The sequence below is a fragment of the Phalacrocorax aristotelis genome, chromosome 7 (assembly GCF_949628215.1).
Source record: "Phalacrocorax aristotelis chromosome 7, bGulAri2.1, whole genome shotgun sequence".
Taxonomy (NCBI): Eukaryota; Metazoa; Chordata; class Aves; order Suliformes; family Phalacrocoracidae; genus Phalacrocorax; species Phalacrocorax aristotelis.
Genome location: NC_134282.1, coordinates 38,454,644 through 38,470,742, shown reverse-complemented (window position 1 = coordinate 38,470,742; position 16,099 = coordinate 38,454,644). Strand labels below are relative to the sequence as shown.

Below are 16,099 nucleotides of genomic sequence, written 5' to 3'. Positions count from 1 at the left end.
TTAAGTTCTCCCATGTTTGCAAATACTGCTTAATCTCTGCTAGTAGTTAAGCATTCTAGAGTATTCTAGAAAGAAATATTAGCCTGGTAATTTCAGCAGTAATCAACACACTGTTTGAAATCACATCAGTCTTCATCTACACTAGTTCTCTCAACATTTTTAATGTATTTGTAGCAGACTAGATGATAACGATAGTAGGACTCTTCAAAGAAATGAGCTAAACATTGACAAGGCCAATTCTGTGCAGTGACCACTGGGATGGCAAAAAAACAGATCTATTGTCCTTCTCTAAAACATGAAGTTCACTTAACCTTGACAGAAGGAGTCCTCAGATAAACTGAAATGTCTCTCGCACACCATTTAGGTTCACTGTAGCACAAAATAGTTTTTTGCTCATACTGGTCCTGACTTTGTTCCGGCCCAGGGAGGCAAACAACGCACGTGAACTCAAATACAGAATCAGACCCACAGTCCCTGCATGTACTTTCTTCTAGAATATGTATTTTGTGTTTCTTTCTCTGCTTCCACTGAAATCAATAGCAAAGCAATGCCATACCCAAGACTTAGTACTAGACTCTGTTCCATTCGCAGAGAAGTAGAGATTTGGTTAGTGATGTGTGTAATCGTATTGCATACACAGACTATTTCATTGCTTAAGGCACATTAAAAAAGAAGCCCAACACACCGAGGCAGAGCGGCAGTCCCACAATGTGGTGGTGCCAGCAAATCTGACTCATGAGGAGTGTTTGTCACAGTTATGAGAAGAACTGGCCCCCGAGTGCAGCCTCACTTCTTGCCAATCCAAATTTTTAAGACTAAAACTTTGAAGCAATACAGTGGAGTACAATTGAGATTAATTGTACAGACAAAGATAAGGATACCACAAATGAGGTGGTGACTTAAAAGGTCCTACTTCGGTTTCGCAGTTTGGGTTCAGATAGTACTGAAAGAAAGATCTTCCTTGACTGAAGACTGAATATTTACATGGTATATTTAAATAGACTCCTGAAAATATGAATGATAATTTCACTTTAATAGCTGAAACAGTCCACTGAAATGTAGTGCAATAGTCTTAAGTTCAAAATAAATCAATGCATAAGTGTTTCAGAAGAGAGGCCTCTATTGTAATCAGTTCTTACTGGGTGATGTCTTTATTCTGTTTAAGTACCATGCAGAATTATAGAGGGGTGCTCTACAAAAAACAGCGTACGTTCAATGGTGTCCTTGTTCACTCAGTTTTCTTATTTCCAAATCTCATCCTCGGCATTTAAACCCACACTCACCCCAGCGTAACCTTTTTAAATTTCGTAAAACGCGACGCTCTAGCAGGACGCAGCAGCCGTACAAGGGGCGGAGAAGCCTTCGGTGAGGGGCTGGTTGTTGTCTGTTGCAATAAAAGCAGTCCCAATGCAGCGGTCGGCGAAAAAGGTCCTGCCCTCGGCCGTCCCTGCACGGGGAGTGGAGCTGGCAGCGCCGCCCCGCTGCTCGCCGCTGCCGCCGCAGGAGAGGCGAAGCAAGGGGAGGCGGCAACTGCCGCAGGCCGGGCGTCGCCGCTGTCGTGGCGGCGGCGAGCTGAGGCCGCCCGGCGGCACGGAGCGCTCCGCCGCCGGGCGCCATGGCCCAGCGGCAGCCCGCCGCCCCTGCGGACCCCGAAGGAGCGGAGCCCGGGGCTGGGGCCGCTGGCCCGGAGCTGACGGTGGGGAGCGGCCCCGTGCGGATCCGAGTGGCTGTCCGGGCGGCCGCGGAGGAGGAGGAGGAGAAAGAAGAGGAGGAGGAAGGTGGCGGCGGCGCGTCGTGCTCCGCGGCGCGAGGCGGCGGGAGCTGCAGCGATGAGGACTCGGGGGGGCGTAAGCGCTCCAGGTGAGCCCGCCGGGGCGCGGGCGGGGCAGGGGCCCGGTCTCGGGCCCCTTCGGCTGCCGCCTCTCCCTGCGGTCCTGGCGGCGCGGGGGGAGGAGCGGGGCCGTCGCGGCTGATGCAACGCCGACGGGGAGGGGTGGGAGACGCAAGAAAGCCTCCAGAGGCGGGCAAGCTCTCGGGCGTGGGACTGTCCGCGTACCCCCAGGGAGGGAGCGGCCGGGGCCCGGGACGGACTGCCTGCGGGTGCCCAGCGCGGCGGGTGCAGCCCCGCTGTCGGGGCGGGGCGGGAACGTGGCTTTCCCGCGGCGAGAAGTGCCGGGCTGTGGAGGCCCCGACATTTCCGCTTCATTGTCCTTTACAGAAGGGACTTTAGACTTGGTTATTGCTCTGGAGTTTGGGTTTTTTTTCCCCCCCATTTGGTTTTTATTGCGTGTAAGCTAGAGATTTTCTTCAGTAGAATTAAGACACGGACAAGCAGACCTGTTCTATGGCTTTGGAAACAAGTTGACTAGACATGAAGTCGACCAGTTTAAATGCAGAAGAAACCACCACTTTATAATCTACTCTACACTTGGCAGTCTGATAATGCCAGTAGTGTCAACTGTATTTAATGATAAGTTACAGGAATTATTACTGATGCCTACCAGAATCTCTTACATGTAAAAGGACCAGCCAGGATTTTTGTACCAGAAAACTGCAGAGACAAAGCTCACTAGTTGAAGTTCATGTTGTGTTTTGTACTAAAGCTGCAGATGCAGTAATAAATTCAGTTACATAAAGATTTAGGTACAGTAGCATGAAATTTGGTGTTTTGTTCAAAGATCAATTGTTTCTAATCGATTCTCTAACTTCGTATCCTAGCACTGACTCAGAATGGCCTGCAGTACATCATTTTAAATTTTAGTGGGGCAGCTGGGGAGGGGGAATTTTTTGCAGCTGCTGAAGTTGTCAACCATGCCCTACAGAAACAGGAAGCGAGCATACCTAGACACAAGTAAAATGTTTAACCCAAGTCTACTTAGTCTTCTCACAATCATATGTGACTGGTTTTTTTATAAACCAAATGTGTATAGCAGCCTAGTGTTGCATTCCGATTACTGATTCCTTAAGTTCCAAATATTTTTACATGTGTTTTCTTTGACCATGCTACTTGTGTAAGACCTTCTAGCCCTGGTCTAGACTAGACAAAAGGGTGTTTATTTCTTCAAGGATTGTAACACATAATAGCTAACTCTTAAATGCTGCTTACTTAATCCTCTACAGTAGGTGGTATCTTCTGAAATGTTTGCTGACAGTATATGTTTCTGATGTACATTCGGTTCTTGTGGAGGTTGCCTTTTTGCAAATGGCCTCTTCCTGATCCAGGGAAGGCCAGAGTTATTGGCGTGGAGAGAACTATAAAGACTCTGCATCAGAAGTAGGTGAGTGGAGTTCACAAATGCTGCTTTTGCCATTTATATCTAACCATGGCTAAAAATTTGCTTTTGGGAATGCAACATCTGATAGGAAATTATTTACCCAAGCATTTGGAAAATTGTCAGCGATGGTCTAAAACTGCTGGGGATGGGCCATTTCACTCTCCAGCTAGGCTGGCAGACAATTCAGATTTATTTTCCTCAATTTCTAGGTCTTTATAACTTAAGAAATGAAAACCATTTCCTCATGTCAAGGCACCACAGTTCTTCAGGAGATCTCTGAGTATTTGTGACATTCAGTCCTCAGCCATTTAGCTGTCAGGTGCTCCAGAAAGATCTTCAGACTCTTAAGAAGAAACAGGTGGTACTCCTCTGCATGAAGTAAAGCTATTCATGCTACACTTAGGTTTATTTTGGATGCAGACGGATACAGGAAGAATCTGAGCTTGAAAGCTCAATGTTTTTATGATTTTGTCAGTCTAAAATGTAACATTTCACAATAGACACTGACATTTAATGATAGCCACAGCCACATGTATCATTAGTAGGCACCCAGTATTGTATTCACTAGTTTTTGTTAACAGACTTGCACTGCCTTTGAGTGATGGCATTGTTGGAACATCAACTTAATACTGTAAATTGTGTCACTGCATAGTGCTTATTTTAATACTATACCTTATTCTTTTCAAGACTCAGCAAAAACTTATCAGGTTAGACTCTATCCAGACAATTTAGTATATTGTTTGTGAGTTTTGATATTTAAATCTCAGAATCTATCCTCTATGCAGGTATGTGTTTAGTTTCTTGTGTGACTAATAGCCAGATGAGTCACCATGTTAAAAGGTTTCAGTCTGTCCTAGCTGTTTTGACAAGCATATCTGTCACAAAGCTCTGAATAAAGAAATAAGTAAATGAAAGTTGTAACTACTAGGTGCTTTTTTTTTAATCAATGTTGAGGAACATTGATTTATCAACGACCTTTGTAGTCAAGTGGATACCCTAGAGGTACTACCAAGTGGTCATTATTATGAATATGGAGCTAGTTGCAAATTTTGGCACTTGCTGTAGGTGGAATTTCCATACAGTACTTAGTGAGGGATGTTGTAAGAGCCCTAAAGATTTTGTAAAAGCTGAACTATCTGCCCAGTACAGAAATGGTGTATAATTCAGAGTGTGACCTATATTTAATTTAGAGAGGTGAGAGGAGACCTATTTCACTCTGATTTAGTGTGTTAACACTGTAAGCAAGGATGATACTGATCTTTGCAAACATGCAGGTCATTTTTATTTTTTCCCCAAGCATGATGCTCCATCTCTTTTCACCCAAACCTTCCAAATACCTGAAGATGTCTGTACTAAAAAATCCTCTAAAAACCCTATAAGCTCCTGAATTGAAGGTAAGCTTTCCTTAGCAGTGTGTGCGTATGTAAAAACGCTGAAATGTGGGCACAAGAAACATAGAACACTAGTTCTGAATCAGTGGTGAATGAAAAATGAGAAGTAGTGGGGTAAGGGAGTATCATGAATAAAAAATAAACACTTAACCATGTTTTTTCTTCCTCCTGAAACCAGCACCCACAGCTGGCCATTAAATGTTTTTTACTATCCTAATCATAACATCATCTATCATCCCCTACTTCCAGGATTGTCAAATTATTTTTCTTGATCTCTCACTCTTGTCATTCCTTTGAAGTAGCTAGGGGGATTTTAACAAGGAGACTAGGACTGTGTGAGTGAGTATCCATGCATACCTGATGTGTTGCCCTATCACTGGAAAAAACATAGTAAATAAATTCTTAGCTTCAAAAAGCCCGGTCCCAGAGAACTGCCATAACTTGTCACACCTGGGCGCACCTTCCCTGTGCAGAGCCCACTGACCTGAACAGCATCTTCTGACGTACAGCAAGCACTTGCCAAGGCAGTGCTCCTGCCTGCACCCAGGCATGCCAGTCAGCATTACAAACACAGTGTCCAGTTCATCTCTGGCACAGAACTGCCACAAAGCAAGCTGATCCAGTAGCCTGCAACCTCCCAGCAATATAGCCCTTGGAGGGCTCTAGTGTGATGCCTGCTCCCTTGTTCAATGATTTCACAAGCTCTGTAAAAGCCATTCAAGATTATTTTGGAAAAACGTGTGACTCCTCCTATTTTGTTGCTCAGGTACATGGGAGATCAAAGCATTATGTGATTTATAGGGTCTAGGGAGCTTAGTAAATGAGAGGGTTTTTTGTTTATTTGTTTTTGGTGTTTTTTTTTTTAACAGAAGCTTTGTTTCTGTAAAAATGGATCTGGCTTAAGATAGACTTGTGCATTATAGTTCTTACAGCGATAGCTATGGCTGTAATCTGCTATCTGCCCCAAATGCTAGGTAACAATTTAAATGGTCCTTTGTATTTCAGCAACAAACGTGTTTCTGTAACTGTATGTGGCAAGTAGTTTATCTCAAATCCATGGTTGCTGTATCTTTTGTTTGGGGTAGGATGCTCAGTAGTGTTGCATTTTGCACAGATACCTAGACAATGTGTTGGGAAGGGCAGAGAGAAAATGAGAATGACTTCTTAGCAACCTGCGTATGCGTGCATATACAGCTGTTCCGGAGGTACATGAGCCGCTACTGCACCAAAGTCCTTAATCTGAAACATACATACAGTTTTAAGTCCCTTGGTAAACTGCTAGTTAAGTTACTCCGTCACTCTGGAAGTGACCTGTAAAAAGTGCAGTAGTCCTGTCAGTTTTTCTTACCCCCTGGATACTGGCTTCTGCACTTATGTGGTGATGGGGCTTGAGAAATCATGACTGCGTCAAGCTGGAGTACTTATTCATTGGTATGCAACACTACTCATGAAGCACATAAATGTCAAGCCGATGTTTAATAGCTTCATACAGAGAAATAAAACACTGCCAGCGGAGGAACTTTGTATAGCACCAAGTGCCTGTGCACCTGCATTTCATGTTTCGGTGTAGGATTTGAAATGGCAGGGTGTTTTCAAGATGCTACTGTATACGTCTCATTGTTCTGCACCAAGAACAGTTTTGGAGTGAGCTCAGGAACTTGATTCCTTACTCTGACTGGAAAGCTTCATCCTCTGAGCTGGCCTCCTCAGATGGATAGGGCAATACCCATTCAGTGCCTATGTCTAAAGTAAGTGGGAATCAGCATTACAGTTACAGCTTTTCATTTTGAAGGACTATTTCAAACCCACTAATGTAAGATGAAGGTCTGTTACTAAAATGATTTAACTCTTTTCCAGTGGTGGGGAAAATGATGATGACTCTGACCAAAACTGGAAGCCACCAGAAAATGACCTGATCCAGAAGTTAATAGCACAGATTGAATATTACTTCTCAGATGAGAACCTTGAGAAAGATGCCTTCCTTCTAAAGCACGTGCGAAGAAATAAGATGGGCTTCGTTAATGTTAAACTCCTCACTTCTTTTAAGAAGGTAAGCTAACTTGTTAAGACTTGGAAGTGCCTTGCGTAAGGCTGATGAATCTAAAAATATTAGGGGAGATTAGATGAAAATAACTTATTTTATTGAGGCGGTTTTACAGTCTTCCACTTTACCTCTCTCAGGTTGGTTCCATTTTGATGTGATAAGTTTGTTCTTATCTAGAACTTCAATTGCTGAACTCGTTCATGATTGGCTAGGGAAGTCATAGGCTTTCAAGCAACTACACTTTTAAATTATTCTTGGAGAGAGTAGGGCATAGTAAATGGGACACTGGATAAAATAAATTTCTAGATCAGCCACTCATGAGTATCTAAGTAAAGTTACTTTCTTGTCTCTGAGAAGGGATAGCAGATCTGACCTTTGCAAATGCGTGGAGACCCCAAAATTAAGAGTAGTAGAAAGTATCTGGCAACCAAAGTCACTTAAAGGTGAGGTGGTTTTGTTTTTGTTTTTTTTAACAGCAGGAACTCCTCTGTAAATATGTGTATGTAACTGATTTCTAAAATTACATTGGAAACACTTTGTCAAGATTCTGGATCTGACAGATTTGCAGAGCTATTCAGTCTAGAAGTTAAGGCATGCCCAGTTACTTCAGACCACTTCAAACAGATTATACCAGTAACAGATAAACTCTTAAAAACACTCCCTGGAAATGGGAAAGTTTGGGGTTTGTTATAAACTGACATTTTTGAGGGAGGAAAAAAATCAATAAAAGAAGTCCTAAACTTGGCAAAACTACTCACTTGTAAATTTAACATAATAAAACCCACAGAACATGGATTTTGATCATGGTTCAGACCTAGGTATGGAATGACTGAACATCCCTTGAGCAGGCTTTAAGTAATGATTTTCAGTTTGAGATTGAGTGTCAGTTCCTATTTTCAACAGGACACAAGCTTTACAGGAGCTCACTAATGACCATTACAGCAGGAAAACTGTTTATAGACTGGGGCCTGCATCTGCCTTAGACTTTTTGTAATTAGTTTGAGTGGGTTTGATCAGTTGTGCTGCCTAACCTGTGTCTGTCTTCAAGGTGAAACATCTGACTCACGACTGGAGAACCACAGCCTATGCACTGAAGTACTCTAACACTCTTGAGCTCAATGATGACAACAGAAAGGTAAGAAGAAATACTCCAGTTCCAGTGTTTCCAAGTGAAAATCTCCCTTCCAGGATGTTACTGGTGTATGATATCCACATGATTTCTGAGCTGCAGGCTCTTAACGAACAACAAGAAAATGGATGTGTGCGAGAAAGGGTAATGGAGCATCTCCTGAAAGCCTTTGTAACTTTTGGTGTAATTTCATCAGTTTGTCTTCTCAAGCCTGGCAGGGATCTACCACCCAATATCAGGAGGGTCAGCAGTCGGTACCCTCAACTGGGATCTCAGGAGTGTGCAATTATAGAATTTGAGGAAGTAGATGCTGCCGTACGTGCTCATGACTTCATGTGTACTGAAAAGAAAGAGACCAGCATGAAAGTTGTCCTAATAGGCATAAAGCTTCCCAAGAAAAAAGTTCCCAAAGACAAGAACCGTGATGAAGATAGCAGTAAGAGCCTCAAGAAGGCTAGATCCCTTAATAAGAGAGTTGAGGAACTTCAGTTTGTCGGTGATGAATCGTCAGCAAATAGCTCTTCTGACCCAGAGAGTAATCCTACATCACCATTGTCAGGACGCAAAAGTACTGCAACAAATACTAGGAGTAATTTGAGCCCTGTCATTTACCCCAACAACCATTTGAGTCCTAATGTGTCACCCCGATCAAGTCCTTGGAACAGTCCCTCTTCCCTAAGAAAAGTAACCAGAAAGTCTCCGCTGGCCGAAGACAGCAAGCTTAACCCAAGCACTAGCCCTGAGATTCCAAGGAAATGTACAGATTATTCCTCGGACAGCAGTATCACTCCTTCTGGTAGCCCCTGGGTACAGAGAAGAAAAGCTCAAACTGTAATGCAGGAGAAGAGTCTCATCAGTAGCCCCATGTTAGCTCGGAAAATACAAAATGCGGACGGTCTGCCTGTAGGGGTGCTGCGGTTGCCTAAAGGTCCTGATGGCACAAAAGGATTCCACAATAAAGATGAAAGAGGGAAGGCTACAAAGCATGAATAAATCTTTCTTTAAAAGCAATTTCACAGGTCAGACGACTGCTTTTGTTCAAGCCTGGTGAAAAATTGTCACTGGAGTGACAGAGTTAAGTCAGTATTTAATTTTAAAATATTTTGTATTCATATGGAAACTTTATCATTTGTATACTTACTTCACAGAATCGCTGAGGTTGGAAGGCATCTCTGGAGATTGCCCAGTCTACCTCCTTTGCTCATGCAGGGTCCACTACAGCAGGTCACTTAGGGTTTTGAGTATCTGCAAGGGCAGAGACTCCCCACCTGTCTGCGCAGTGTGCTCCCATGTTCAACCATCCACACACTAAAAAAGTGTTTCCATATGTTCAGGTGGAATTTCCTGTGTTTTGGTTTGTGCCCCTTTCCCTGTTATGGGGAATCACTAAGAGCCTGGCACCACCTTATTTACTCCTTCCCATCAGATATGTAAGAACACTGACAAGATCTGCCCCCTGAGCCTTCTCTTCCCCAGTCTGAACAGCCCCAGGGCTCCAGGTCTCTCACATGAGAGATGTTCCCATCTCCCAGACATGTTATGCACTTAATAATGCGATAAGGGCATTACATTAGCTGCTACTTTAGTGTATTAGTTTGAACCAGGCATTTAAATCACTCATGTAACTACATTGTTTGCAAAGCTATGCTCCTGAAGAGCAGTGTGTAAATACTTACAGCTTAGTGGTTGTATTAGAACAAGCTGTGATATGTTACCAGACTAACCTTAAGGAGTAGAGGTTTTGAAGACTGTCAGTGTTTGTCTCAGAAGGAACTCTGAATAACATGCTACAGTGAGCAGTTGCTCTCTGCTTGCATATGCCTCTAAAGACAATGCTGTTTAGTAGGACCAAAGTATGTATTTCACATGGGGTGAATAAAGACTCCGAGCATTGAAGATTGTTCTGTAAGTCTTATCTCATAATCAGATGGAAATAAACAAAAATATTAACTCATTCTAGAGCTATTATGTTTTACTTGAAAAATATGCTGAGCTGTGCCTGAAGAGATACTTAAGCCTTATCTTATACCATATCAAATTCCAGAAACAGTTACTCGGCCTTTCCGCTACATTTGGGGAGGGGAGTGGTCCTCTGCCCCATTACTGATGCTCACTTCCATGGCGATGCTTCACTCTAACTGTATGTCACAGTCATTTTTATACAATATTATAAACAATGGTTATCTCACTGTTAACTCAGAATTTATAAGCAGGCCTAGCAAGAGGCGCTTTAATTAAAAACTTAACTACAATCCTACCTGAAGCCAAAGGAGGAAACTCTGCAGTTTTACTTCTAAGTTGCACTCCTAAAAATGAGCCGAGCAATAGTGAGGAGGTAAGGTTTCAGCTTCCAATGCACAGCTTGGGAACTGTGCATGACAAGGTTCTAATCAGATGATGGTTTTTCATCCCAAAACATCTCCCCATCCTTTCCAACTTTCATTTCCACTCTAAGCTTACACTTCTGCAGCATAAATAACTGCAGTAACACACAGAGCAATTCCCCAGTTCTGTGGATCACTCTTTAGCCACCCAGCTATATTCCTGGTTCTTTTACCTCCCACAGATGGAATCCTCCAAGTTCCTCCTGGCTTCCATTGCTAGCCAAGATGCTATAAATACTCGTAACTGCGAAGTGGTAGGTTGTTGTTTTTTTTTTTTCCAATCAGCTGCACATCTGCAAGGATCCAACTGCCAGAGTAAGTACACCACCTGCAGAGGAGTGAGTCTCTAGCTCTAGGTGTATAACACCAGCACTCATTCACTGTTTCCGGAACATTTGTTTTGTTAATAATCAGGGAAGGTTTTTTTTTTTAATTTTAAAACTATGCAGCATCCATGGGTCATTATGTACCAAACTGTTTGGGGGCAGTACTACAGCTGATACAAGGCACTATTTTGAAGACGCACAGAAGTCTGTATGTAACAGGCCATAATGTTAAAAATCTCTTAAGACACAGTATGCTCACAGGGAAAAAAGGAAGTTGAAAATAGCAGCATTTACCAGGGCTACACTCTCTGAAGGAACACAGTTACATGTCACATTCAACATGTAAACCTTAAAAAAAAAAAATCACCAAACAACAACAAACCAAAAAAACCACCAATCCAAAAAAACCAAACTTACCCCTGTATGGCTCTAACAGTTTCAAACTAAAGAAATCTCGTTAGACACTAATTACGAGTCTTATTTTGCTTTAGAAAGTTTTAGACAGACAAAATGAACACTGAGGATGACCCCTTAGTAAATAAGTGGGAAGCTGACAGTTCCCTAACAAACCAAATACTATGTTACTGAAGAGTTACAATATAATAGGTTATGCCTTCTAATAAAACTTACAAGAGAATGCCATCTCTCTTGAGCACAGGCCCACTTATCCTGAGATACATGTAACTATAACATTCCAGAAAGCTGCTCAATGTGACTTTAGAGAGCTTTTCAATAAGAAAGGAAGAACACATGTACCGTAGTAATTATTTTGTAGAAAGAAAATACAGACAAACTTGATCAAACAGCAAGTGATAATGCAACTTGATCAAACAATGAAAGAACATCAGCAGGCACTACCACATGTGCTACACAATCCACAGCAGGCTTCAGTCATACACGTACGCCAATAAAAACGGATGCAATATAGAATTCCTCTGAGACAAATATTTCATTCTCTTCAAGTTTGTCTTCACATTCAATCAATTGCTCAAAACTTCTGTTTAAAAACAATAAAAACCCCAAATATGCACACGACACATACAAACTGCTTGGTGTAATGTTGCCAGCCGAGGCCTTTTAAACCCTAACAGCAGTGCCTTTATTTTATTCTGACTCTCATGTTTGTAGTATGATGGCGTATCAGCTGGAGAGAAATGATGCGAGGACACATTTGGAATTTTAGTCACCGGTTGAGAGCCCTTCCCAACTACGAAAGAACATTAACTTCTGTCCCCACTAACAAAGAATGCATTCCCACTGTCTTCATTTTGCACAGGCACAGTTAATAAGCTGGATTTATAAACCTGAAGTCTGAAAAAAAAAGCCAGGGACTTCAGTAAAAAATGCTTTTTACCTAAGCTAACACAGCCAGGCTGTTGAGAACAACAGTTTGGTTAATCAAACAGAGTTGGCTTCAGCTTACACCACTGTTCCCTTAGCTTTGATTTCACTACACTTGAAGCAAAGATATAGTTGATTGATTCATTGGAAAGATCCCACATCTGTGATCGAGTCAGATTAAATGTTTTTGCAACCAGCTCATATTCTTGTGACAGATCTGTTGCAAAGACACCTTTATCATCAGTCTGGAGTTAAATTGAAAGAAAAGGAAAAAAAGTTTAAATTAGTTCCACTAGATCAAAAAGGAGGTTTTCTTGACATTACAAACCAGTTTTATCATGCTGTTTCACTTTTTATTCCACGGTTCTTTCATCTGTTGGTAATTATTTCATACTTTATTTGCCCTGTTTTCACTCAGAGTTAATAAATCATTCAAACATACATGAAAACTTAAAGCGATGACACAATTTATCAAGAAAACAGGATTTCCTGTTGAAGTTGCTAGAAAGATGGCTATCAAATGATGCATACATGCAAGCTATGTCAGTACGTGTACGTCTCCTTATTCCTCCGTTCCCTTTCCTCAGGCCTGGGAACTAGAGCGTAACTCTGATTTCCTACATCTTCAGGCAAGGAACTCTCCCACCCACCACACTTGGTGTCAACATGAACTATTTCCTGATGCTGCCTTAAGTACTGGGCTGGCATCAAAAACATACGATCAAAAGCCATGTAATGATTATCCATCTAAAAGGAGCAAGTTAGGATTATTTCAGGGTTAACAAGATACCCATCTGCAATTTAGAGTCCTTGTGTCCCCACAAAGAACGCTAACTATATCCTCTTAAACTTAAGGCACTCTAGTATCTCCTTCTCCTACTACTCTTGTTTTTATAGGCCTTTACGGGTAAACTCCTTTCTTATGTGACTTCATAAATTCTCTAGACTTTTCATAATTGAAAACCTCAGAAGTAATCTCTAATAATGAATTATTTTTCACCTAAGATAACAGAGTTCAAACTCAATAATAAATACACTGTATGATAAAGGAGTGAGGCTTATTTAATAATAAGACAATGCTCTAATATATATATACACGCACTTGGACAATGCTACAAATTACAGGGGTTAAACCAACAGGATAGTAGAACCCTGCCAATGCCAACAAAAGCACTTGGCACCTCAACAATTATGGACCATAATTTGCTGCCAAAGGAACTCAAGCACTTTCATCCAACATGATGATTAGCCAGGTGACTACAAGCTTAAATGCTAGCATTGGACCAGTATGTTTAAGAGAAATCTGCCAGTATGAAATTATTTTCTGCAAGGTCAGAAATTGTTAGTAAGTCAGCTCTGGTCCATAAAAGGAGATACACTTCTCTAATTTCACACTGGTTTGGCTCTTTGCCCAAATACACAGTTACAATCAAAATACTTACACAAAGCACTGCAGGGTGGCCCATGTTGTACCAGTATCCAAAATGGTGTTTGTCACAGGAAGACACTGTTTGAGTTTTGATGTTTGATGTCATGCAAAGTTCTAAGGGGAAAAAAGAAGAAACAAGAATAGATATCAAAACAAAAGGCATGTTATGGTTGACACATTGATTGACTTATTTCTATTCCTGAATGAAAATTAAAATCAGCTCTTGTTGTTTCCTTGATTTTCTATGGTTCAAATATTTGGTAGTATGTTCTGAGGAAAGTCTGGTAATCAATTTCTTAACTACTGGCTGGCTATAAAATTTAGGGAGCTTGCAAACCAGAGAGAGAAACACCACACAGCCTCGCACAGTAAGTAAATGTTACGATTTAGTTTTGTTTTCATCTGAGACATCAATTGTTGTCTACTGCCACAAATATATCAAAACCACAAAGGTGTTACCAGTGTACCTTTACAGGCTATTCTCTCACATACACTGCCACGCTTTCCCCAAGTCACCTCTGGTCAAAGACAAATCAGAGTTACTAGATCAGCAATACGTACAATGTTCTGAAATAGAGAGATCACCGTGTGATTTTCTTAACTTTTTTCCTTACCAATAGGTATATGATACTGTCGGACAAGTGGCACTAACTCTTCTGAGCCTGTTGTTGCAGAGTTGAGAAATGTTCCATGTCCAATTCTGTCAGGAGGCAGGCCCAGGAGAATTTTGGTCTCTTCTTCTTGATTTGGGATCTAGAGAGGATATATTTTACATTTTGTCAAGGCAGCATAAAACAGCACATTAAATATTTACAACGGACTTCAAGTTCTGTTTTCACAGCGTGTCTTACCCAAAAGAAAGTGTCAGTGAGACTAAACATCTGCATTACTACCCTGTAAAGAAAGAAGTAGTGCATGAAAGTGACCCTCCGCTGGGAACTGCAAACAGAAGAAGCCATAATCCTGAACTGGTATGTAGAAAGAGATGATTGCTATTTGCAGTTCTGAAAGACTTTCAGTTGGAGGCATCAAATCAGCCTTGTATGCTCCAGTTTCAAAACTACCCTGTCAAGACAACCTTCAATGCTTGTTTTACACAGGGATTAAAAAAATGGTGCATGAAGAATATAAAATGCAAGAGGTCAAAAACAAACAAACAAACCAAAACACCACTGAGACATTAAGAAATACATTTTCAGAGAAGCATGCAGGAATATCCTACAAAAGCCTCTTTAATGAAATAGAAACAAGTATAAATAGGCCTGTGACATCATGTATCTTGCTTAATTTCCTGAATAAATTAAAATATTTTCAGTATTTACCAGACTCGTCAGAGTAAACTTCAGCCACCACTTCAACAGACTGTATTGGAGAAACCCAACTCTTTCTACTGATACAAGCAGAGCTAACAGAACCACCCAGGAAAATCTGTGAATTTTACTATACATGACTTCTGATAAAATACCAGGAAGAAGGCAGCGGATCTCTTGGAATATTACTGATTTCCAAATTCACCCCTAACCCCCCACTAGATACAGTATAGTAAGAACTGATTTGACAAGTTCTGATTCAGAACAAATTGAACATTTCTCCTCGTTTTCTTCTCTCTTGTCAAAACACCCCAAACCATTACAACTTTGGCCTGAGAACTTCAAATTTAGTTTTATCAAGGTTTTTATAAAATGGGAATTAGAGGACCAAAATAAAGAAAACTTTTACCTCTGAAAGATGCAACGCCAGCTTTAGACCTGCTTTTTTTGCTTCTGAGAGTGGTTCCAAAAAATCTTGACCATGTCCTGCCTTGAAGACAGAAACACATCACCATTCTACAGCTTGTTTTACAAAACTCCTGCTATTACAATAATTAAGAAGTCTAGCAATAGCAAAATACTTAATTCAAATGCAGTTACACTGAATTATTTCGCTTTTCCCATTACTTCAGTTTTGACCACAACAGGTCACTTAAAGTGCTGCTGTGTGGGCGCAATTTAGACAAACTGGGCAAATGTCAGTAGTTTGGGTGATGCCCAGCACTGGCAAGTCAATGATCTTGACTTTGGTATCCTTTCTACAACTACTACCTAGAGCTATTTCATTTCAGCCTGACAGCTATCCTCAAACAATTTTGCCTTCTTAATACACAATAAGCATTTAGTGTGTCTAAACAAAATTTAAACTAGCATCAACTTGCAATATTATTTAACTTGCCTAAACCCAGTCAATCTGACCAGGACAATTTAGTAATAGACACTTCCCAGATAAACGCTACTTTTCAGTGGCTATTTTTTCAGTGCCACGTATTAATCTACAGATTTTTTTGTTGGAGTATCTGTCCCTTACAGCAACAGGGACTAAGCTGGTATCAAGATTATGAGCAATCCATTCAAACTAGCAACAAACATCAGACAAGAACCAAGTACGATTACAACCACTTACTGTTACACAACATTATATATTTATCTTTGAGAACAGGCCAAAATAAAACAAAAACTTACGGTGGGATCACCACTGAGGTCAAGTCCTACTACAACCCCATCAGTGGAAAGAAGGAACTCTTCAGCAAGTTTAACAGTCTGCTTAGCAACTACCGGGCCACCTTTTCTATTTATTGCTATTAACAATCTAGGATAGAAATGTACACGTTACGTTAAACCCAAGCTGTAGTATCAGGAGACCAACTAATCTGATAGCAACAAAAATGGCACTTCACATCCTTCACGGCTGAGTGTAAAGAGTATTTGTATAGGAAACTGATGAAGGAATGGAGGTACCGAAGTGCA

General features: G+C 41.2%; 2 protein-coding genes across 7 annotated transcripts in view; one reads left to right on the top strand and one right to left on the bottom strand.

Annotated features, from left to right (window-relative positions):
- Positions 1 to 1,021: 1,021 nt before the first annotated feature.
- On the top strand, positions 1,022 to 9,800 carry LARP6 (La ribonucleoprotein 6, translational regulator). 2 transcript variants are annotated; one of them, XM_075100198.1, is made up of 3 exons: positions 1,022 to 1,860; positions 6,524 to 6,716; positions 7,759 to 9,800. In XM_075100198.1, exons 1-3 carry the CDS (start codon positions 1,616 to 1,618, stop codon positions 8,830 to 8,832), a joined length of 1,512 nt encoding a protein of 503 aa, XP_074956299.1. In that variant the 5' UTR covers positions 1,022 to 1,615; the 3' UTR covers positions 8,833 to 9,800. The 2 variants fall into 2 exon arrangements, with proteins under 2 accessions (XP_074956299.1, XP_074956300.1); XM_075100199.1 differs by lacking the exon at positions 1,022 to 1,860 and adding an exon at positions 3,121 to 3,278.
- Positions 9,801 to 11,302: 1,502 nt separating this feature from the next.
- Positions 11,303 to 16,099, bottom strand: part of MAPDA (N6-Methyl-AMP deaminase) — a 9,147-nt gene continuing 4,350 nt past the window's right edge. For all 5 annotated transcript variants that reach the window (XM_075100201.1, XM_075100205.1, XM_075100204.1 and 2 more), the window contains 5 exons: positions 15,815 to 15,941; positions 15,039 to 15,119; positions 13,934 to 14,072; positions 13,333 to 13,433; positions 11,303 to 12,135 (listed from right to left, as the gene is read on the bottom strand). In XM_075100201.1, the coding sequence (XP_074956302.1) occupies positions 11,944 to 12,135; positions 13,333 to 13,433; positions 13,934 to 14,072; positions 15,039 to 15,119; positions 15,815 to 15,941 (640 nt within the window). In that variant the 3' untranslated portion in view covers positions 11,303 to 11,943. The remainder of the gene's footprint in view (positions 12,136 to 13,332; positions 13,434 to 13,933; positions 14,073 to 15,038; positions 15,120 to 15,814; positions 15,942 to 16,099) is intronic.

Bases quoted from the DNA above. Each gene is read 5' to 3' on its own strand.
- LARP6 (XM_075100198.1), top strand. From the start codon at position 1,616: ATGGCCCAGCGGCAGCCCGCCGCCCCTGCGGACCCCGAAGGAGCGGAG. The intron at 1,861-6,523 runs GTGAGCCCGCCG...ACTCTTTTCCAG, and splicing joins GGGGGGCGTAAGCGCTCCAG to TGGTGGGGAAAATGATGATG. The intron at 6,717-7,758 runs GTAAGCTAACTT...TCTGTCTTCAAG, and splicing joins TCCTCACTTCTTTTAAGAAG to GTGAAACATCTGACTCACGA.